Here is a 24,818-nt window from a genome sequence, read left to right on the forward strand (position 1 = left end):
AAGAACTCCCTTGCACAGTACACTGAAGGCTTCACAAAGGCCTTCACAGACACGCTATGGCCTCCAAATCTTGTCCAAAGATATCCCATGCCATATTCTCACACACCCCGAATCCTCCTACCACTTCCAAGAAAGCTACAAAGGGTGCTCCCCTTCATTATCCGATGTCATCCTAGACTGGAACAACTTAACGTCCTTTGCCAGGACTTCAATTATCTCTCATCCTCTCCTGAAATGAGGGACATCCTACCCAAGATGCTCCCCCCCCCCCCCCTTTCTTAAACTGGTATTCCATCACCTGCCCATCTGATACAACATCCTAGTCCATCCATATGCAACTCCACAACCTGCCGAATCCACCCACCCAGCACCTCCTATTCCAGTCCTGCTCCATCATAGGCTGGGCCACCTGTGAAAGCAGCCGTGTCATATACTAACTCTGCTGCAGCCACTGCACAGCCTTTTATGTTGGTGTGCGTACCAACCAGTTGTCCATCAAGGTGAATGACCACCCAGTGGTGCAACATGCATCAAACATAGCACACTTGATTTCAATGCAGTTTATAACTTTCTATCTTTTCTTTCATTTTTATCAGTTTTTCATATGTGAAGGGTCTTGTTAACCATCATATTTATGCAACATAATGTATTGATGAAAGTGGAAATGACACAGTCTACATCTGTTATCATAATGAAGGCATTACAAACTTTCCATGAAAATTATCACCTCTTTTGTTACAGAAAATATCGACTTGTATGGATTCCAGATGACAAAGCAAAGAAGGATCTTGTTAGTGACTACCGCCGTGAAGAGCAGAACATGTTTTACCTACGGCATCCGTACCTCACATTAGTAAGCTATTTTAGTTAAACTGTGGTAATTTTTTTCTCTCTCTACACATGCTCTCTCAATGAAAACAGCCACTCTTTTGAGACAAATTGAAGTCGCCTACTATTTGCTTTAAGTATAATTGTAACAGCCTCTTTCATGTGTTTTTACTATTATTAAATGAAATTCATTGATGACATACTGAATTATCAGGTCTTTTGCCAGTTGTTCACATTGTTCTCACACAGTATTTTGACAGTGTGACTCGCAGGTTTTTTTCTCCAAGTACTTCCTGAGATGTGTCCTTGCGTGGATCAGGACCACCTAAGAAAATAGAAATATTGTGTGAGAATGATGATGCTAACAACTGGCAAAAGACCCAGTTATTTAATATGTCAACATATCACCAGGAAATCCTGAATAACTATAAATTCATTGATGATAATCAGTGTTATCTCCTTAAATGCCTTTTTGTATTGGTATACAGGGTGTTACAAAAAGGTAGGCCAAACTTTCAGGAAACATTCCTCACACACAAAGAAAGAAAATATGTTATGTGGACATGTGTCCGGAAACGCTTACTTTCCATGTTAGAGCTCATTTTATTACTTCTCTCCAAATCACATTAATCATGGCATGGGTACACACAGCAACAGAACGTACCAGCATGACTTCAAACACTTTGTTACTGGAAATGTTCAAAATGTCCTCCGTTAGCGAGGATACAGGCATCCACCCTCCGTCGCATGGAATCCCTGATGTGCTGATGCAGCCCTGGAGAATGGCGTATTGTATCATAGCCATCCACAATACGAGCACGAAGAGTCTCTACATATGGTACCGGGGTTGCGCAGACAAGACCTTTCAAAAGTGCCCATAAATGAAAGTCAAGAGGGTTGAGGTCAGGAGAGCGTGGAGGCCATGGAATTGGTCTGCCTCTACCAATCCATCGGTCACCGAATCTGTTGTTGAGAAGTGTACGAACACTTCGACTGAAATGTGCAGGAGCTCCATCGTGCATGAGCCACATGTTGTGTCGAACTTGTAAAGGCACATGTTCTAGCAGCACAGGTAGAGTATCCCGTATGAAATCATGATAACGTGCTCCATTGAGCGTAGGTGGACGAAACTAAAATGAGCTCTAACATGGAAATTAAGTGTTTCCGGACACATGTCCACATAACATCTTTTCTTTATTTGTGTGTGAGGAATGTTTCCTGAAAGTTTGGCTGTACCTTTTTGTAACACCCTGTATACTTTGATGAGCTGCCTCACCTAGGTATCCTCAGTGCATTAATAGGCTTGTGACTGCATTATGAAACAAATTCACTTCAACAAAATGCCAATCCTGTTCTAATATTCTTATTCATGAAGCCAAGTGGAAACCAGTTCTCAAAATGAATGTTCAGTGAGGAAAAGGTGATCTACATTGGCAACTCAGAATATAGGTCTACCAATATGTCCTTAAAATAAAAGTGGAATACTGGATAAGTACACTTTATTCTTTGAAAACGAGCTTCAAGGCCAAGACTGTGAGCTCCCGCGGCCCCTCCTGCCGAGTGGGAACCAGTGTTACCAGCAAGACAGGGCCATTGGCTATAACTGCATTTAACCACTGATGAATGACCAAGTCCGCTGCAGTCTTCCGAGAGGCAAATCAGGCCTCCAGCGTTTATTAACACAACTTTTGTAACATGCAAATAACAAATTAGTCCACAGATCAAGCAGAAACAATTCTTGATGGAATTTTCATCACAGTCACAATAGAAATTACTCTGAGATCTTTCCAAAGTGGAAGCATTAAAGTCCAGCATCAATAGCCAGTTACAAGCATTCCATAAGTGCAGTTTTATAGGAGTGACTTGATTGAACCCAGAAGTTCAGAGTCTGGTGCAGTAAACACACACAGGATATCTGTGTTGCAGAGTCCACTTCTAGGGACGGTTGAGTATCAACAAAATAAGGCAGAGGGGGGCAGCCTTTTGTATGCCTCACTACGGATGTTTGTGCGACTGGCCTTCAGTAATGGCCTCATTCCTGCTGAGGCACCTTCACTGAACATGTGCGATGTTACACTTATTGATCATTAATTTGCATGTTTGGCAGTGTTATTAGAATTGGAAACTGCTCACAGAATGAAGTACCTGATTGTTACCATGAAAGACACAAGAAGCAGTCAATGTAATCATTGTTCTCTACATTAAAAAAGTAGTATGGTTATTCTTCCTGTTGTATTCAAATTGGTCATGTAGGTCACCTTTGAAGAAAGGGAGAAGTTGTTTTTCTGATGTTGCAATGCTAAAAATCAGTAATGTGTAATTATTGTGTACCAGGGCATATGTCCCCCCCCCCCCCCCTTCCCCTTGTCACAATTGGAAGGAAAGTATATGAAAGACAGTAGCAGAAAAATGTGGATTTTATTACAGAATTGCTGGTTGTAATACTTTGAAGGTCTAGAGTAAAGTGAAAGATTGCATCAGTATCTGAAAAACATTGAACTACAGTCTTGCATAACTACTTTTTTTTGTCGCTGTGTGTGATTTATTGGTGGATAGCAGATGTTCGTGAGGTAAAAAAGTAGTACGTACCCATAAACTAGAAGTATTGTATTTTTTCTGTACTGCATTTGCATGAATACATTAAAACTTAGATACTCATTGTAAGAAAGGAACTTCATGATTTTCGTGGTGAGTGGCTAACAATTTTTTATATTCGAGTAAGCAAATGACGTTTATCTGATGCAAGTGCTTTTATTCAGCATCGGGTGTATGCCAGTGGTAGGCAAACAGCAGCTCACAAGACACATGCAGCTCTTTGGCACCTTGAGTGTGGCTTGACCACAAAATATCATATACAGTGCGGTTGAAGATCCATTTGGCTCATGTGCAAGAGACTAGAACGGTAGTTAAAATTCACATCCGCGCGGTCAGCAATTCCACTTGTGCCTGTCTGATGTGCTTTGTCTCCCCTCTGAAGTTCCTCCAGCAGCGGCACTTTCTCCTCGACTCGCTGCCGTTTTGCGCTTTTAGGGGATATGAGGCTTCAGTTGGCCTGTATGCACTGGGAAGATAACCACGATTCTAGCACAGCTTTAGTGAGCCAGTCACCTCAGCATTCGAACTGTACACAAGTTACAGAAGCACTTTGTGTGCAAACCTTTCCAGAAGAATTTTGCAAAGTTATGAAACTGGTGTTTAGAATTATCAACTCTATTACAGCTGAAGCTCTTAATCATCGCCAGTTTAAAGAATTTTTAGTTTAAATGGGAGTGAATGTGCAGATCTTCTGCTGCATTATGATGTATGTTGGTTATCAAGGGGAAACATTTTGAAAAGTTTCACTTTCTTATGAACAGAAATTAAAACATTTCTTTTTGAAAAGAGTGTTCATTATCCTGAGCTGATGATTAGTGGATAAAAACACTTTATTTTGAGATAAACATTACGTCTCATTAGAACCAGCTTAATCGTAAATTGAGGGGTAAAGGAAACAATTGTTTTGGTGGTAGATTTTATTTTATTCAGAAACAAATTCTCTTTTTTAATGCAAGATTTTGAAAGAAAAAACTTTGATCACTTTACAAGCCTGTTGAAACATCACCAAGAAAATGATTTAGACATTGACATTTGCTATTTGAAAATAACACTTTTAACTAGGATGGAAGCTTTTCTCAACAGGCTTCAGGAACCACAAAGTGATGTTAGCCTTTTGTAAAAAAAAACACCTTAATGGTACTGTAACAGAACTGTGTTTTTTCCCTGTAAATATTGATATTGGCAACTGTGAAATTCCAATGCTGGATTTAAAAGACAAATAATTCTGAAGCATCAAAATTTGGATGGCTTCATACTGAATTAAAAATACATGTAATATTAGTTCAGAGCACAAGTACCCCCCAGGGGGTCCACAACTCTTTTGTGGACACGTGCGTAGCGAGCACGGGACCCCGAGCTAATGTGGCCCTCCTTCCTTTCCGGGCTGCATACCTTCCCTTTCCGTATCCTTCCCCATCCCCCATCTTGCCCCCCCCCCCTCACCTCTGGCTCTCTTTCCTTCCCTTTCTCCCCCTCTGGGAGTATGGTTTGTGCCTACGTCCGGAGACGGACGCTTGTAAATGTACCGCACTCTTCGCCTTCCTTGCTTGTATGTCTTCATATTTCTTCGTCCTTCTCTTTTCCTTACCTCTTCTCTTTACCTCTTCTCTTTCCCCTTTTCTCCGCTGTGGCGTTTGAGACCTCTCTTCTTTCCTTTCCCTGTCTCATTCTTCCTCCCTGTGCGTGTCTGAAGGCCCACCCACACACTTCCATGCGTAGCCGGTGACGGGGTAACGCGTAATTCCCCGCCCCGGGTAGACAGGTAGGACACGTACGTACCCCCTGGTAACGGCCAGGCCCAGGGAGGGGTGATTACCCGAGCTGATACCTTCCGAAAGTGCCGATTGGTCCCTCCGTCCGTTTGTCGGGAGGTGTGACCTGAGGTGTGAACAATCACCTAAGGCGGGTGTGCCCTCGGTGAGGGCCCCCACAAGGGAGGAGCGCGCCATCGGAGACGCCGGTAATCATGGGGATTCTTCCGCAATGGTTTCCTCACCTTCCACTATGTCTGCTCACAAACGTAAGTTCACTGAGTCTCAGCCACAGACGGTTCTTCCATCGTTGCCACAGTTCCTTGTTGATTCTCGGTCTGACGAAGGTCACGACTTTTCCACGGTCAACCCTTTCATTATTCAGAAAGGTGTCGACGCAATTGAGGGTCCTGTAAAGTCTTGTTCCAGATTACGGAATGGCACCCTGTTGTTGGAAACACACAGTGCCCTCCAGGCTCAAAAATTGCTGCGTACTTCTCTGCTCCACACCTTCCCTGTCCGGGTGGAACCGCACCGTACCTTAAATTCCTCGCGTGGAGTCGTTTATACACGCTCCCTCGATGGATTATCTGACGAAGAAATTCAGCACTACCTGTCTGACCAGGGCGTCACGGCTGTTCATCGGGTTATGAAAAGGGTTGACTCGAATATCATTCCAACCCGCACTGTCTTCTTGACATTTGACAAAGTTCAACTCCCATCAAAAATCAAAGCAGGGTATGAGACAATTTCCGTTCGCCCTTATGTCCCAAACCCTACGCGTTGCTATCGATGTCAGCGGTTCAATCACACCAGCCAGTCCTGTTCCAATCCGGCCAAATGTGTTACGTGTGGCAAGGATGCCCATGAGGGTGCTTGTCCACCTCCATCCCCTCGCTGCATCAACTGTATGGGTGACCACGCTGCTTCCTCTCGAGATTGCCCCGTTTTTAAGGATGAAAAGCTCATCCAGGAAATAAGAGTGAAGGAAAAGGTGTCGACCTTTGCTGCTCGAAAGTTACTCGCCAGTCGACAGCCCACCGAGCCTCAGAAAGGTAAATACAGCACTGTCCTTGCTTCTCCTCGACCAACAAAGGAGGCGGCCACGCAGACTTGCGACCTCACCTTTAGTACCACGGTCTTCAGATCGGCCAGCGCAAAGATCGCCCGTTCAACCTCACCCCTTTCGCCTGCCCACTCTATGGCTCACCCTTCGTCGGGTTCTGCTAAATCTCGAGCCCAAAAGTCAGACGCCAAGTCTTCGAAAAAAGAGCATTCTTGTGAAGAGTTTTTACGTACCGCAACTTCACAACCATCGGTTCCTCCTTCATCTAAACATCATACTGCTAAGAAGGCTACGAAGAAACACAGTTCCTCTCCTTCTCCGCCAAGGCGTGTCCCATCTACAGCACCACCTGGCGGAAATCGCCCTCGGCCGTCTTCTGTGTCGTCGAGGCGCACTGCTGGTGGCCGGTCAACTGGCCGATCGTTGGTGGCAGGAGCTGCTCCTGACCAACCTATGGATCAGGATCTTCTGCCTTCGACTGAATGCCATTCCATGCTGTCGGTCGCAAGCTCTGAGCAGTCGTTGAGTTGACAGCACCCTTGGTCACGTTCCTCCATTTTCTGTTCACCCTATGTCCATTATCCACTGGAATATCCGCGGCATTCGAGCCAATCGGGATGAATTGTCGATCCTCTTACGATCCTACTCGCCGGTCATCTTCTGTCTTCAGGAAACAAAGCTGCGTCCCCATGACCGCTTTGTTCTCCCTCATTTTCAGTCCGTCCGATATGACCTCCCCTCTGTTGAAGGCACTCCAGCCCATGGAGGACTCATGATTCTGCTCCACGATACTCTCCATTATCACCAAATCCCTTTAAACAGTTCCTTCCAAGCTGTCGCCGTCCGTCTTTCCCTTTCTGGATACACGTTCTCTCTTTGTACGGTATACATTCCATCGTCCACACCAATGGCACGAGCTGATCTCCTTCATCTTCTTGGTCAGCTTCCACCCCCCTATTTGCTGGTTGGGGCCTTCAATGCCCACCACCCGCTTTGGGGTTCTCCACATCCTTGTCCACGTGGCTCACTATTGCTAGACGTCTTCCACCAAGCGGATCTAGTCTGCCTCAACACTGGGGTCCCCACATTTTTGTCTGCCTCCAAGACAAATTTATCTCATTTGGACCTTGCGGTCGGTACTGTTCCGCTAGCTCAGCGCTTCGAATGGTTCGCCCTTGATGATAGACACTCGAGTGACCACTTTCCATGTGTTCTTAGACTGCAGCCTCAACTGCCATATATGCGCTCGCGACGCTGGAAGTTTGCCCAAGCCGATTGGACACTTTTTTCGTCTCTAGCGACATTCGATGACCGTCGCTTTCCAAGCGTCGACGATGAGGTCACACATGTTACCGACGTTATTCTCACAGCTGCGGAACGTTCAATACCACGCACCTCCGAATTGCCCCGGCGCCCCCCAGTTCCTTGGTGGAACGAGGCATGCCGTGACGCAATACGTGAGCGGCGACGTGCTCTTCGCATTTTCCGTCACCATCCAACTTTGGCCAACTGTATCCGATATAAGCAGCTCCGTGCGCGATGCCGTCGCGTCATCCGCGATAGCAAGAAGGCAAGCTGGAAATTCTTTATTAGCTCATTTAACACCTTCACTCCCTCCTCGGAAGTTTGGAGTCGGCTTCGACGGTTCTCAGGCGCGCCTAGTTTCTCCCCGGTCTCTGGGCTCACTGTCGCGCATGATACATTAGTGGACCCTGTCGCAATTTCTAACTCATTGGGTCAGCATTTTGCTGAGATTTCGAGCTCTTCAAATTACCCGCCAGCATTTCTCCCAAAGAAACGTGCAGCGGAAGTGCGACATCTTGCTTTCTCCTCTCAAAATCACGAAAGCTACAATACTGTTTTCTCCATGCGGGAACTCCAACATGCCCTCTCTTCTTCTCGCTCCTCCGCCCCAGGACCGGATGGTATCCATGTCCAAATGTTGCTGCATTTATCAACCCATAGTCTGCGTTACCTCCTTCGCCTTTATAATCGAATTTGGACCAACAGTACCTTTCCCAGGCGATGGCGGGAAGCTATTGTCGTTCCCGTTCCGAAACCTGGAAAGGACAAACATCTCCCCTCTAGCTATCGCCCCGTCTCACGAGTAGTGTCTGTAAGGTTTTGGAGCGTATGGTGAATTACCGTTTAGCTTGGTGGCTGGAATCCCGCAGTCTTTTAACACCAGCCCAATGCGGATTCCGAAAGCATCGTTCTGCCGTTGACCATCTTGTTGCTCTCTCCACTTATATCATGAACAATTTTCTCCGGAAACGCCAAACGGTAGCAATATTTTTTGATCTGGAGAGAGCATACGATACCTGTTGGAGGACAGGCATTCTCCGCACACTGTTCTCTTGGGGCTTTCGAGGCCGGCTGCCCCTTTTTCTTCGCGAATTTATGGCAGAGCGCACATTTAGGGTGCGGGTGAACACTACTCTCTCCCGTACTTTCTCCCAAGAAAACGGGGTACCCCAGGGCTCCGTGCTGAGTGTTGTACTGTTTGCCATCGCCATTAATCCAATTATGGATTGTCTCCTTCCTGATGTCTCGGGCTCCCTCTTTGTGGACGATTTTGCGATCTACTACAGCTCTCAACGGACCAGCCTGCTTGAAAGACGTCTTCAAGGATGTCTCGATCGCCTCCACTCGTGGAGCATCAAAACCGGCTTCCGTTTCTCACCCAGTAAGACCGTTTGTGTTAATTTTTGGCGACGTAAGGAGTTTCTTCCGCCCTCCTTACATCTAGGTCCTGTCAACCTTCCGTTTTCCGACGTCGCTAAATTCTTGGGTCTTATGTTTGACAGAAAACTGTGCTGGTCCTCCCACGTTTCCTATCTTTCGGCTCGCTGTCTGCGTTCCCTTAACACCCTCCGTGTCCTGAATGGTACCTCCTGGGGAGCGGACCGAGTGGTCCTTCTCCGCCTCTATCACGCCTTAGTGCGCTCGAAATTGGATTATGGAAGCATAGTCTACTCCTCTGCTCGGCCGTCTATTCTTCGGCGTCTCGACTCTATCCACCACCGTGGATTACGTTTAGTGTCTGGAGCTTTTTACACCAGCCCTGTGGAAAGCCTTTATGCTGAGACTGCTGAACCTCCGCTGTCCAATCGGCGGGAAGTCCTTCTGAGTCGTTATGCTAGCCATCTGTCTTCCATGCCTGCTAATCCAGCCCATGACCTTTTTTTCGACGCCTCCTTTGATGTCGGGTATGCAGGCCGCTCCTCCTCCCTACTACCCCCGGGAGTCCGCTTCCGTCAACTGCTCCATTCTCTTTCCTTCCGCTTTCCTAAAACCTTCTTGACAACTTGGGGTACAGCACCGCCTTGGCTCCGTCCCCGGATCGACTTGCTGAGAGACCTATGTCAATTTCCCAAGGATGGTACCCCTACACTTGTCTACCGTCGGGCATTTGCTGCTCTATGTCCACAAATGACGGAAGCCACATTTATTTACACCGACGGCTCGAAAACATCGTTAGGTGTAGGGAGTGCCTATATTGTTGGCGACACCCCAAATCACTTTCGGCTTCCCGACCAGTGTTCGGTTTATGCTGCGGAGCTTTACGCTGTTCTCCAGGCTGTCCACTACATCCGCCGCCATCAGCGGATACAGTACATAATCTGCTCAGATTCTCTCAGCTCTCTCCTAAGTCTCCAAGCTCTTTACCCTGTGCACCCTCTGGTCCACCGGATTCAGGACTGTCTGCGCTTGCTCCACCTGGGGGGGCGTCTCAGTGGCGTTCCTCTGGCTCCCGGGACACGCTGGTATCTGTGGAAATGAGGCGGCCGATATAGCTGCCAAGGCTGCAGTCTCTCTTCCTCGGCCAGCTATTCAGTCTCTTCCGTTTACCGATCTACGGAGCGGTTTATGTCGCCAAGTTGCTCATTTATGGCGTGCGCATTGGTCAACACTTCCCCATAATAAATTGCGGGAAGTGAAAGCCCTTCCTTGCGCTTGGACCTCTTCCTCCCGAACGTGTCGTCGGTAGGAGGTAATTTTAGCTAGACTCCGGATAGGGCACTGTCTTTTTAGCCATCGACATCTTTTATGCGGTGATCCTCCCCCACTCTGTCCCCACTGCTCTCAGCTGTGGAAGGTCAGACACCTTTTAATTGAATGCCCCTATTTTAATCCGTTACGCTCCCGTCTACAGCTATCACCTGATCTATCGTTGATTTTAGCAGATGACACGCGCTCAGCTGACCGCGTTCTACAGTTTATTAGTGACAGTGAAATGACGTCAGTCATTTGATTTTTTTTGGGGACAACCAACCCCTTTCTGTAGTGGATTTTTAAGCATTCCTTCTGCCTTTAGTTTCTCAAATTTTATGACTTTGTTCCCCTTGCTGCTGATTTTAAATTTCGTTTTTTTCCTGTTTCCTACGTCACGGGCTGGGCGCTAATGACCATAGAAGTTTTGCGCCCTAAAACCACAAAAAAAAAAAAAAAAAAAAAAAAAAAAAAAAAAAAAAAAAAAAAAAAGAGAGCACAAGTAGTTTGCTTTGAAAGACCTGGAAAGGAAGATATGTTGATTTTTAAAACTTGAAATAGTATTCCTGTGTCAGTCAGCTGAAAGATATAGAATTTGTTGTTCTTTCCGTATTCAGGTGTACATTTTCCTGTGAACAATCATTTTCAAGCTTGAATTGTATCAAAAGTAAATTGAGAAATCGCCTTTTGAAACGAACATGGAATCATGCCTAAAATTAAAAACAACAACAGACAAACTTGACTTGCCAAAACTTTCCAAGGAGATGCTAGACCATTGTTGATGTTAGTGTTTGTCAGTCATTGTCATGGTTTAATTTTATGGACACCTTACAAGACACCTTACAACTTGATTGTATCAGAAGGTAGTATCATTATGAAGTATGGTATCAAGTTTTATTTGATTGGATAGATAAAAAATCTGCTTACCAAATGGCGGCAGAACACATACATAAAAGAAGGTTGTAACTCTGCAAGCTTTCGGAGCCAGTGGCTTGTTTTTTGGGCAGAAGGGTTGAAGGGGAACGAAGAGGGGTGAAGGAAAGGGACTGGAGAGGTCTAGGGAAAAGGGTAGATCGGGAAAATCACCCAGAATGGCGGGTCAGGGGACTCTTACCACATGGGATGAGAAGGAAAGACTGATTGCTGGTGACTGCATTGGACGAGATTTGGAAAAAAAATAGACAGGTAAGACAATGAAAAATGTAGAAAACCAAAAAAAAGGGTGAAGAAAAAAGTAGTTACTTAAAGAAATGCTGAGACAGAAGTAATTAATGCAAATAAATGCCAGGTGGATGGTGAGAACCAAGGACATGTTGTAGCACTCGTTACTACCTGTGGAGTTCTGAGAAACTGGTGTCGTGGCGAAGAATAGAGATGGCATGTATGGTGAAACAAGTGCCAAGATCTTGATTGTCATGTTGTAGAGCATGTTCTGCAACAGGATATTGCATGTTGTCAGTATACACCCTCTGCTTATGCCCATACATCACAATTGATAATTAGATGGTAGTCATGCTGATGTAAAAGGCCAAACAGTGTTTACACAACAGCTGGTGTACGAAATGTGTCATTTCACAGATGGCTCTAAGTATGACATCCTCCCTATTCACCTTATTCAGCTTTATATTTACCAACTACTACTTCACCTTTGAGGGGCAGACATATAAACAGATCAGGGATATGGCCGTGGGAACCAGGATACTTCCTTCCTATGCCAACCTTTTCATGGGTTGCTTGGAGGGGGCTTTCCTGGGATCCATAAGTCTTCAGCCCCTAGTTTGGTTTAGATACATTGATGACATTTTTAGCATATCGACTTGTGGTGAAGCTGACCTGTTAAAATTCCTGAAATCTCTGAATACCTTCTCCCAATTAAATTTCATGTGGTCCTATTCCGAATCCCATGCCACTTTCCTTGATATTGATCTCGTCCTCACCGAAGGCCAACTACACACTTCCATGCACATTAAACATACCAACAAACAACAGTAGCAGTTGCCATCCTTTCCCTGTCAAACGTTCCCTCCCATCCAGCCTTGACATCCGAGGCAAACGTGTTTGTTCGGATGCATACTCTTTACAGCAAGGCACCACCATTCTCACCTCAGCTTTCACTGCCTGTAATTACCCCACAAGCCTGGTTCAAAGCAAATTTCCTAAACCCTCACATCCAATCCTGGTACTACTGAATCCTCCCAAAAAAAAAAAAAAAAAAAAAACCACTTCAGAGCACACCATTGCTGACTCAGTATTATCCTGGTCTGGAAAGTATTAACTAGTTACTTCGAGAGGCCCATACTTGCTAAAATCATGTGCTGAAATGAGATCCATTCTGTCTGAAATTTTGCCCACCACACCTGGAATAGCTTTTTGTCACCCTCCAAGTCTCCACAATATTCTTGTTAGACCCTGTGCTCCTTCTGCACCCATCTCCCTATCCTATGGCTCCTACTCCTGTGACCATCCCCACTGCAAGACTTGACCTATGCACCCTCCTACCACCACCTATTGCAGCCCTGTAACTGGAAAAAGATACACTATCAAAGGGAGAGCCATCTGTGAAATGACATATGTCAAATGACAAATGTCATATAACACTGCTCGGCTTTTTATATTGGCATGACGATGACTAAATTATGAATTAGGATGAATGGGCATTGGCAGAGGGAGTATACTGACAACACTCAGTATCCTGTTGCAGAGCATGCTCTACAACATGACAGTTGTGACCTTAGCACCTGTTTCACCACACGCACCATCTGGATTCTCCTCCAGACACCTGTTTCTCAGAACTTCACAGGTAGGAACTAGCGCTACAACACGTCCTTGGTTCTCACCACCCACCTGACCTTAATTTGTGTTAATTTTTTCTGCCTCAACATTTTTTCAAGTAACTTCTCTTTTTCTTCACTCCGTTTTAGTTTCCTACATTTTTCATTGTCTTACCCATTTATTTTTCACTGCCCCCCCCCCCCTCCCCCCCATCTCTGTTAGATACAATGCACTTAGCTTTTCACTCTTAATAACTCATGCTTGATATTTATGCGGTGATCTCGTCCTGCATATTACCCTGTCTTCCACCTTTAAGCTCTCAGGTTTTCAAATCTCATCCGATGCAGTCCCCAACAATCAGTCTTTTCTCCTCATTCCAAGCTGTAAGTCTCCCCTGACCTGCAGTTCTGGGTGACTTTCCCAAAATCTACCGCTTTTCTTAGACCTCTCCAGTCCTTTTCTGTCACCCCTCTTCCCTCCCTTTCAACCCTTCTGCCTGAAGGAGGAGCCACTGGATTTGAAAGCTTGCCTAATTACAACCTTCTTTTATGTGTGTATGCTGCTGCCGCTTGATGAGTAGATTTTTTTATCTATGCAATTAAATTATTCCGTCAAAAATTGATTGTATTTGTTGCTATATTATCAGATTTTATTTAACATACCTATATTTTAACCAAGTCTTAAAAAGTCAACTGTAGTTTTATTCTAGGGAGTGTTGTGGAGTGTAATACAATGTACTGTCGATTGCTGAGAAAGGTATATTGACATGATTTGGATATATATAGAGAGGACAAGCAAGAGAGATGAAGCAAGTACACACAGGGTTGCCACAAGTTTCACCAAGTGAAGTTCCCTGATATTTCCCTGATTTCCAGACAAGTTTTAGCATTTTTCCCAAACAAATTTTGAGAGCTCAAGGGTAAGTAAAGACATAGATTGACAAAAAAAGTAAGGAGTTCTGTATTTTTAAATGTGTGAGTGAAAATCTTAAGTACTATACTAACATCAACATCTTTTGTAGTGAACTGTTTTTAGATGGAGAAAGCAGGCCAAATGGTACATACATTTCATTAAGACGACTGATGTTATTTTATTCCTATAAAACGAAACACATTTTGTTGGAGTTGCAAGATGGATTTAAAATACCTTCATTGGTTTCAGAAATAGCCTCAGGAAAAAGGTAGGCCTCTTGAAAGGGGTGTATAATTCAGGGAAGAGTTGTGTAAACCAACACTATAGGTGACTGCCAATAAAATGTTGGTTCTACTATATTCATTATTGTTGGCTATTACCCGTGATTTTTCTTTCAAGAAATACATGAGTACATAGTGTACAAACTGCCAGCGATTGCCACAATTTTCTTCTTCTTACCATCCACATCGAGTATAGATTTAAGTGTCAGGAAGTCGTTTCTGAAAGTATTTGTATGGAGCGTAGCCATGTATGAAAGTGAAACTTGGACGATAAATAGTTTGGACAAGAAGAGAATAGAAGCTTTTGAAATGTGGTGCTACAGAAGAATGCTGAAGATTAGATGGGTAGATCACGTAACTAATGAGGAGATATTGAATGGAATTGGGGAGAAGAGGAGTTTGTGGCACAACTTGACAAGAAGAAGGGACCGGTTGGTAGGACATGTTCTGAGGCATCAAGGGATCACAAATTTAGCATTGGAGGGCAGCGTGGAGGGTAAAAATCGTAGAGGGAGACCAACAGATGAATACACTAAGCAGATTCAGAAGAATGTAGGTTGCAGTAAGTACTGGGAGATGTAGAAGCTTGCACAGGATAGAGTAGGATGGAGAGCTGCATCAAACCAGTCTCAGGGCTGAAGACAACAACAACAACAACAACAACAACCATCCACACTTTCTAATGTAAAAAGTTTTTGAAGTGCCAAAATTTACTAGAATAAATAAAATGTCTATAAAATGCCACACTGTACAATGCACTTGTGGTGAGACAGTCGCAATTCCTGAAATCCATCGCCCGTGGCCTCTGGCGTGCCGAGGAGCACCCCAGTCCTGGGTCCATGGATAAACCATGAAAATCCACTGCATTACACCAGACACAAACAGATGCGGCCTGCTAGCAGATCAGTGAGACTAGATCTGATAGGCAGGGACTGCACATTACTGTGAACCGAATGGCTTCAGATCAGCAGGCCTGATCCATTACAGGTACCCTCAGAAAGGACCTGCAGTTTTGGTCTGTTGCAGAAATCCACTCATGTGGCCAGTTTATTCACAAGCCACAGACAGCATGTTGATGAAATGAGACCACGCTGATAAATTTGTGCAACAGATAACTTGTTCAAATACTCTGAGAATCAGTAATAATTGCTGAGCTGTAGACTGGCACACAGAAAAGACAATCATACTCCCCCTCAGGGGGTCCACAACTCTTCTGTGAATATGTGCGTAGTAAGCACGGGACCCCGAGCTAATGTGGCCTTCCTTCCTTTCTGGGCTGCATACCTTCCCTTTCTGCATCCTTCCCCATCCCCCATCTTCACCCCCCCCCCCCCCCTCACCTCCGCCTCTTTCCTTCCCTTTCTCCCCCTCTGGGAGTATGTTTGGTGCCTACGTCCGGAGACGGACGCTCAACAATGTAACACATTCTTTGCTTTCTCTGCTTGAAAGTCTTCGCCCTTCCTTTGTCTTTCTCTTTTCCTTACCTCTTCTCTTTGCCCTTTTCTCCGCTGCGGCGTTTGAGACCTCTATTCTTTCCTCTCCCTTTGTTTTTTCCTCCCTGTGCGTGTCTGAAGACCGATCCACGCATTTCCATGCGTAGCCGGTGACGGGGTAACGCGTAATTCCCCGCCCCGGGTAGACAGGTAGGACACGTACGTACCCCCTGGTAACGGCCAGGCCCAGGGAGGGGTGATTACCCGAGCTGATACCTTCCGAAAGTGCCGATTGGTCCCTCCGTCCGTTTGTCGGGAGGTGTGACCTGAGGTGTGAACAATCACCTAAGGCGGGAGTGCCCTCAGAGAGGGCCCCCACAAGGAAGGAGCACGCCATTGGAGACGCCGGTAATCATGGGGGATACTTTCACAATGGTTTCCTCATCTTCTACTATGTCTGCTCATAAGTGTAAGTTCAATGAGTCTCAGCCACAGACAGTCCTTCCATCGTTGCCACAGTTCCTTGTTGTTTCTCGGTCTGATGAAGGTCACGACTTCTCCACGGTCAACCCTTTCATTATTCAGAAAGGTGTCGATGCAATTGCAGGTCCTGTAAAGTCTTGTTCCAGATTACGAAATGGCACCTTGTTGTTAGAAACAGTCAGTGCCCTCCAGCACAAAAATTGCTGCGAACTTCCCTGCTACACACCTTCCCTGTCCGGGTGGAAGTGCACCGCACTTTAAATTCCTCACGTGGGGTCGTTTATACACGCTCCCTCGACGGATTGTCCGAAGAGGACATTCAACACTAACTGTCTGACCAGGGCGTAATGGCTGTTCATAGAGTCATGAAAAGGGTTGACATGAACATCATTCCAACTCTTACTGTCTTCTTGACATTTGACAAAGTTAACTCCCATCGAAAGTCAAAGCGGGCTATGAGATAATTTCCGTTCGCCCTTACATCCCAAACCCTACGCGTTGCTATCGGTGTCAGCAGTTCAATCACACCAGCCAGTCCTGTTCCAATCCGGCCAAATGTGTTATGTGTGGCAAGGATGCCCATGAGGGTGCTTGTCCACCTCCATCCCCTCGTTGCATCAACTGTATGGGTGACCACGTTGCTTCCTCTCGAGATTGCCCCATTTTTAAAGACGAAAAGCTCATTCAGGAAATCAGAGTGAAGGAATAGGTGTCGACCTTTGCTGCTCGAAAATTATTCGCCAGTCGAAAGCCCACTGTGCCTCAGACAGTAAAATACAGCACTGTCGTTGCCTCTCCTCGGCCAACAAAGGAGGCGGCCCCACAGACTTGTGATCTCACCTTTAGTGCCACAGTCGTCAGATCGGCCAGCACAAAGATCGCCCGTTCAACCTCCCCGCTATTGCCTGCTCACTCTATGGGTCACTCTTCATCGGGTTCTGCTAAATCTCGAGCCCAAAAGTCAGACACCAAGACCTCCAAAAAAGAGCATACTCGTGAAGATTTTTTACGTACCCCAACTTCACAACCATTGGTTCCTCCTTCATCTCATTGGTTCCTCCTTCATCTAAACATCATGTTTCCAAGAAGGCTAATAAGAAACCCAGTTCCTCTCCTTCTCCGCCAAGGCGTGTCTCATCTACAGCACCACCTGGCGGTAACCGCCCTCGGCCATTTTCTGTGTCGCCGAGGCGCACTGCTGGCGGCCGATCAACCGGCCGATTGCTGGTGGCAGGAGCTGCTCCTGAACAACCAATGGATCAGGATCTTCGGCTGAATGCCGTTCCACACTGTCGGTCGCAAGCTCTGAGCAGTCGTTGAGTTGACGGCAACCTTGGTCACATTCCTCCATTTTCTGTTCATCCTATGTCCATTATCCACTGGAATATCCACGGCATTTGAGCCAATCGGGATGAATTGTCGATCCTCTTACAATCCTACTCGCCGTTCATCTTCTGTCTTCAGGAAACAAAGCCGTGTCCCCACGACCGCTTTGTTCTCTCCCATTTTCAGTCCGTCCGATTTGATCTCCCCTCTGTTGAAGGGACTCCAGCACATGGAGGACTTATGATTATTCTCCATGATACTCTCCATTATCACCCAATCCCCTTAAACACTTCCTTCCAAGCTGTCGCTGTCCGTCTTTCCCTTTCTGGATACACCTTCTCTCTTTGTACTGTATACATTCCATCGTCCACACCAACGCCACGAGCTGATCTCCATCTTCTTGGTCAGCTTCCACCACCCTATTTGCTGGTTGGGGACTTCAATGCTTTGGGGATCTCCACATACTTGTCCGCGTGGCTCACTATTGATAGACGTCTTCCACCAAGCGGATCTTGTTTGCCTCAACACTGGGGACCCTACATTTTTGTCTGCCTCCACGACAAATTTCTCTCATTTGGACCTTTCGGTCAGTACTGTTCCGCTAGCTGAGCGCTTCGAATGGTTCGCTCTTGCTGATACACACTCGAGTGATCACTTTCCATGTGTCCTTAGACTGCAGCCTCAACTGCCATATATGCGCCCGCTACACTGGAAGTTTGCCCAAGCCGATTGGACACTTTTTTCGTCTCTAGCGACATTCGATGACCATCACTTTCCTAGCGTCGACGATGAGGTCACACATATTACAGACTTTATTCTTACAGCTGCAGAACGTTCAATATCACGCACCTCTGAATTGCCCCGGCGCCCCCCCCAGTTCCTTGGTGGAACGAGGCATGCCATGACGCAATACATGAGTGGCGACGTGCTCTTCGCGTTTTCTGCCACCATCCTACTTTGGCCAACTGTATCCACTATAAGCAGTTCCGTGCGCGGTGCTGTCGCGTCATCCGCAATAGCAAGAAGGCAAGCTGGGACTTCTTTACTAGCTCATTTAACACCTTCACTCCCTCCTCGGAAGTTTGGAGTCGGATTCAACGGTTATCTGGCGTGCCTAGTTTCTCCCCGGTCTCTGGGCTCACTGTCGCACATGATAAGTTAGTGGACCCCGTCGCAATTTCTAACTCATTGGGTCAACACTTTGCCGAGATTTCGAGCTCTTCAAATTACCCGCCAGCGTTTCTCCCGAAGAAACGTGCAGCGGAAGTGCAACCTCTTGCTTTCTCCTCTCAAAATCGCGAAAGCTATAACACTGTTTTCTCCATGCAGGAACTCCAACATGCCCTCTCTTCTTCTCGCTCCTCCATCCCAGGACCGGATGGTATCCACATCCAAATGTTGCTGCATTTATCAACCCATAGTCTGCGTTACCTCCTTCACCTTTGTAATCGAATTTGGACCGACAGTACTTTTCCCAGACGATGGCAGGAAGCTATCGTCGTTCCTGTTCCGAAACCTGGAAAGGACAAACATCTCCCCTCTAGCTATCGCCCCATTTCTCTCACGAGTAGTGTATGTAAGGTTTTGGAGCATATGGTGAATTGCCGTTTAACTTGGTGGCTGGAGTCCCACAGTCTTTTAACACCTGCCCAATGCGGTTTCCGAAAGCATCATTCTACAGTTGACCATCTTGTTGCTCTCTCCACTTATATCATGAACAATTTTCTCCGGAAACGCCAAACAGTAGCAATATTTTTTGATCTGGAGAGAGCATACGATACCTGTTGGAGGACAGGCATCCTCCGCACACTGTTCTCTTGGGGCTTTTGAGGTTGGCTGCCCCTTTTTCTTCGCAAATTTATGGCAGAGCGCACTCTCTCCTGTACTTTCTCCCAAGAAAATGGGGTACCCCAGGGCTCCATGCTAAGTGTAGTACTGTTTGCCATTGCCATAAATCAAATTATGGACTGTCTCCTTCCCGATGTCTCGGGCTCCCTCTTTGTGGATGATTTTGCGATCTACTACAGCTCTCAACGGACCAGCCTTCATGAACGATGTCTTCAAGGATGTCTCGATCGCCCCCACTCTTGGAGCATCGCAACAGGCTTCCGCTTTTCTCCCAGTAAGACCGTTTGTGTTAATTTTTGGCGTCGTACGGAGTTTCTTCCACCTTCCTTACATCTAGGACCTGTCAACCTTCCGTTTTCGGACGTCGCTAAATTCTTGGGTCTTATGTTTGACAGAAAACTGTGCTGGTCCTCCCAAGTTTGCTATCTTTCGGCTTGCTGTCTGCGATCCCTCAACACCCTCCGTGTCCTGAATGGTACTTCCTGGGGAGCGGACCGAGTGGTCCTTCTCCACCTCTATCGCGCCTTAGTGCGCTCGAAATTGGACTATGGAAGCATAGTTTACTCCTCTGCTTGGCCGTCTATTCTTCGGCGTCTCGACTCTATCCACCACCGTGGATTACGTTTAGTGTCTGGAGCTTTTTACACCAGCCCTGTGGAAAGCCTTTATGCTGAGACTGCTGAACCTCCGCTGTCCAATCGGCGAGCAGTCCTTCTGAGTCGTTATGCTAGCCATCTGTCTTCCATGCCTGCTAATCCGGCCCATGACATTTTTTTCGACGCCTCCTTGGATTTAGGGTATGCAGGCCGCCCTTCCTCCCTAGTACCACCGGGAGTCCGCTTCCGTCAACTGCTCCATTCTCTTTCCTTCCGCTTTCCTAAAACCTTCTTGACAACTTGGGGTACAGCACCGCCTTGGCTCCGTCCCTGGACCTGCCTGCTCCGTGACCTTTGTCAGTTTCCCAAGGATGGTACCCCTTCACTTGTTTATCGTCGGGCATTTGCTGCTCTATGTGCACAAATGAAGGAAGCCACAGTTATTTACACTGATGGCTCGAAAACATCGTTAGGTGTAGAGAGTGCCTATATTGTTGGCGACACCCCAAATCGATTTCGGCTTCCCGACCAGTGTTCGGCTTATATTGCGGAGCTTTACGCTGTTCTCCAGGCTGTCCACTACATCCGCCGCCATCAGCCGATACAGTATGTTATCTGTTCAGATTCTCTAAGCTCTCTCATCAGTCTCCAAACTCTGTACCCTGTCCACCCTCTGGTCCACCAGATTTAGAACTGCCTCCACTTGCTCCACTTGGGGGGCGTCTCTGTGGCGTTCCTCTGGATCCCAGGACACGTTGGTATCTGTGAAAATGAGGCGGCCGATACAGCGGCCAAGGCTGCAGTCTCTCTTCTTCAGCCAGCTCTTCGCACGATTCCCTTCGCCGATCTACAGAGTGTTTTATGTCGTTGTGTTACTCTTTTATGGCATGCACATTGGTCGACACTTCCCAATAATAAATTGCAGGACGTGAAAGCTCTTCCCTGTGCTTGGACCTCTTCCTCCCGAACGTGTCGTCGGGAGGAGGTAATTTTAACTAGACTCCAGATAGGGCACTGTCTTTTTAGCCATCGACATCTTTTAAGTGGTGATCCTCCCCCACTCTGTCCCCACTGCTCTCAGCTGTGGACGGTAAGACACTTTTTACTTGAGTGCCCCTGTTTTACTTCGTTACACGTCCGTCTACAGCTGTCGCCTGGTATATCTTCCATTTTAGCAGATGACACGCACTCAGCCGATCGCGTTCTCGAGTTTATTAGTGCCAGTGAGATGACATCAGTCATTTGAAGCTCTTTTTGGGGACAACCAACCCCCTTCTATAGTGGTTTTTAAGCTTTCCTTCTATTTTTAGTTTCTCCAATTTTTTGAGTTTCGTTCCCATTTCTGCCTTTTCCTAAGTCACAGACTGGGTGCTAATGACCATAGCAGCTTTGCGCCCTAAAACCATAAAAAAAAAAGAGAGAAGAAGCAATCATACTCTCACAACTAAAGTTTTGGCCATAGCCTTTGTCAGAAAATGAGACCACACACACACATCCACACAATCACTTGTACACAACTCCTGAATGTGTTACCACTGTCTCCAGTCACTGTGTCAAGTCTCTGAGAATCAAATCCAAACAAACTACTACTCACACCTCCCTGCCTCTCGTCGGCACCTGCTGGCTAGAGGCAAGGAGTGGTGGCAGCAGAGACTGCAAGCTGAGGGAAGTGGTAAAAACAGGAGAAGCAGTAAGAATGAGGGAGTAGGGAAGCAGCTCACATACTCAGTTGCACCCAGCCAGTGATGATGCATGACACCGCAATAAACAAACCATATCATCTACTGAGACAAAAACGAGATTTTTCCAGCGATTTTCCAAATTTCCCTGACACATTTGAAATTCCTTGATTTCCAGAACTTGTGGCAACCCTGATACAGGGCGAGTGTAGATGGTGGAGTTGGAAGGGGTCGACCTCACTGAACTTGCCATAATCAGATTGAGGACATTTTTCACAGAAGCCAGCTTTGGAATGCTGTAATTAAAATAACAACAATGTACTTACTAATACAGGTTAAGTTTAAAAAATTTGGCTCTCAAAAAAAATTTCAGTTATTGTACTGTTGGTATTGGCTCAGTTAACTAATTTGTTTGCCAGCTCCTAGTGTATTCAGACAGTGAAAGTGATTTTTGTGTATAAATAAATTCAGTTGGAAATAAAAATTAATGAGAGTTCTTAAACTTTTTTAATTCGTATAGTATAATAATTAAGTCTTTTACTTTATTTTGCTCACAGTGTTTTCCTGTGGATAGTTGTAGTAATTCTTCTTACACTTACTTCTTAAGAGGTCATAATGTTAATGGGTCCTTGATTATATATTCTAAACGAATTTGACAACTCTCTTTATTGTTGCTAGTAGATTTGCTTTGTTAGTGATATTGATCTATTCCATCAGTTCAAATTTTTGCTTTTAGGAACAGTCAAGTGGGCATGCAAAGGAACTGAAGAAACATGAACAGTGGTTGGCTGAGAAAATTAAAGAAAAGCCAAGGAGGTTTCCGGAAAATGTTACTTTAGAGAAAAGGCTCTGCCATCTAAGATTTCAAGAAAGTTGGGAGTGATAAGTGATGTCACACACTGTTTGCGAGATGGAATAAAACAAATGAGTAGTCTGTGTATTTGTGTTATTGTACTGTCAAGTAATAGATTCTGTATGTTATAATAAATGAACTGTTTGAAATTACTGAACTGTCAGTTTTGTTAGAAACTTGTATTTGTAATTAAATTATGATTCAGAGAACAGGCCAGTTCTCATATTATAAGAGGAAGTGTTGAATGGCATAGAGGCATGTAGAAATACCATTTTACATACTCCTCCTTCAGTGCGGATTTGAAAACAGCTACAACATGTACTTCTGATATTGCAGCATACTTCGGTGTGATACAACATATTCTTGGAATATTATATCTATTAACTTTAAGTGGAGATGATTTATATGAGACTTTTTAGACACAGAAAGAAATTATGTCAACTTCTAACTGAATTTTGAAACCAACTGCACCACTGTGCTACCTTCAATCTGTACTTCAAACCCAGGTCCTCCAGAGAATTCCTATGCTATCCTGCTGCACAAGACGTAATGGAAGCTTTTAAGTAACAGGACTAGGTTCTTCTCTGAAGCAGTTATGTACTGGTGCAAAATCCATCCATAAGATTGACTGTCATCGTTGTGGAGTTATATAAACTTAAAGATTGCAGCGTTTTTCATTGGATCCCAGGTAGGACACAAGCTATGAAAGGGGACCTACATAGGTTATATACACCAGTAATTGCTGTCAGGTTGTGACTTTATCAAGATGACAATCATTTAGTCAGTAAGAATGAATTAAATGACACACACACAGTATGCTCAAGAACGGTGTTTCTTAATCTTTTCCATAAGTGGAACCCAAAAATGTCCACAGTCCTCATGGAACTCCTGGTATGTTTCTAATGCAACATTAATTAAATCAAATATTATTTATTTGTTATAAAGAGTAATTCCAAAACTACCTTAAAAATTAAGTAACTTAAATTTAAAGTGCATAATCAAACAGGACATTTAAATGGTAATTAGATAAGTGGTACTGGTTTATTAGGCTAAGAATAAAAATGGAGATTTCTACAAACACACAGATACAGGTAGTAATACTGACTATCCAAAATGTCAAGGGGAAGTGAGGATTAATTATTGTCCTACATCTTTTTTTATTTTTTGGGTGCATTAATTTTTATTTTATTTCTAAAGGTACCTAGTTTTGCAGAACTCTTGAGTGATCTCCCCAATACTCAATGGTTGCAAGAAACACAGTTTAAGAAACACTGCTCTATAACAGAACAGTAGCAACAAATGTGATTTGAATACTTTTTGACAAATGAAATATCCAGTAGTTTGATAGCTATATTAACGTTCAGGATGAGCAGTGTTCGAATTTCTCAAAAATTGATCTAGATTAATCTTTCTGCAGTTTTCCTACGTCACTTCTGAAGAATGCTTGGATATTTCCTACATCACTACTGAAGAATGCTTTGAGATTCCAGAAACAGGTCACAACCATTCCCTTTCCTATTACTCTCCAATTGAGATAAGTCTCCATATTAAATGATGATGCTGCTAATGCTGAGATTCCTTTTATTGTATGTATCAGATGGGTAATTCACTGACTTATTTTACAACCATAGACTTGCTGTTCAACATGTGTTCTGGTCTCTCATGTTCCTAGTGGCAGTTTTGTGAAAAATTCACAGAAACAGAGGGGCTGGTCAGTGCTTACTTTAGCTCAGTACAGCAAGACAGTCACACAAATTGATGAAAATAAATAAAACCTAGCTTTTGGAAACTTTTTCCTTCATCAGGTTGGAGAGAACAGGGAGAAATAAAGGGGAAAGAAGGAAAATTAGACACAGACCACTCCACGGTCTACATTATGGAGTAACATGGGGAAGGTAAGCAAAGATGGAGTAAAGGGTGTCAAAGGAAAGTCAAAGGTAGTACATCATAAGTACTGTGCCACTTTCAAAGGTCAAAAAATTATAGACTGAGAAGTAGAGAGACATAGATGAGATGAATACCACTAAGAAGAGAAAGAAATGATCTATATATTACACACATGTCTAGGGGGGCAAGAAAGTGTGTAAAAATAAAGAGGAGTCAGGAGCAGAGGTTTTGCAGTGGGGTCAGTTACAGGGACCTTTACGTAGGGAAGGGTTTGACAATGATGTTACAGAGGTTATGTGGATGGTAGAAGTCCACTCTGGGTGGTGTGGGGAGGATGTTGTGAAGGGATGATCTTTAGTTCAGGGCTTGATTTGAAAAGTTGTAGCTGAGGAGACTAATTGAGACATTCAAGGCCAGGATGGTATTGGGAAACAAAGAGGATAGGAACATCGTGGCTAAAGTGGGGGGAATGGATCTGCTCAGGTGATCTGCTTATGGACAAAGTCCGCAGGTTA

The 24,818-nt window shown here is 45.1% G+C and overlaps 1 protein-coding gene across 1 annotated transcript in view; it reads left to right on the plus strand.

Annotated features, from left to right (window-relative positions):
- LOC126418522 (ribosomal protein 63, mitochondrial) overlaps window positions 1-22,568 on the plus strand; it is a 36,419-nt gene extending 13,851 nt beyond the window's left edge. The window contains exons 2-3 of the mRNA XM_050085324.1: window positions 742-853; window positions 22,300-22,568. Coding sequence (XP_049941281.1) covers window positions 742-853; window positions 22,300-22,446 — 259 coding nt within the window. The 3' untranslated portion in view covers window positions 22,447-22,568. The remainder of the gene's footprint in view (window positions 1-741; window positions 854-22,299) is intronic.
- Window positions 22,569-24,818: the final 2,250 nt, after the last annotated feature.

The sequence above is a fragment of the Schistocerca serialis genome, chromosome 9, assembly GCF_023864345.2.
Source record: "Schistocerca serialis cubense isolate TAMUIC-IGC-003099 chromosome 9, iqSchSeri2.2, whole genome shotgun sequence".
Lineage (NCBI taxonomy): Eukaryota > Metazoa > Arthropoda > Insecta > Orthoptera > Acrididae > Schistocerca > Schistocerca serialis.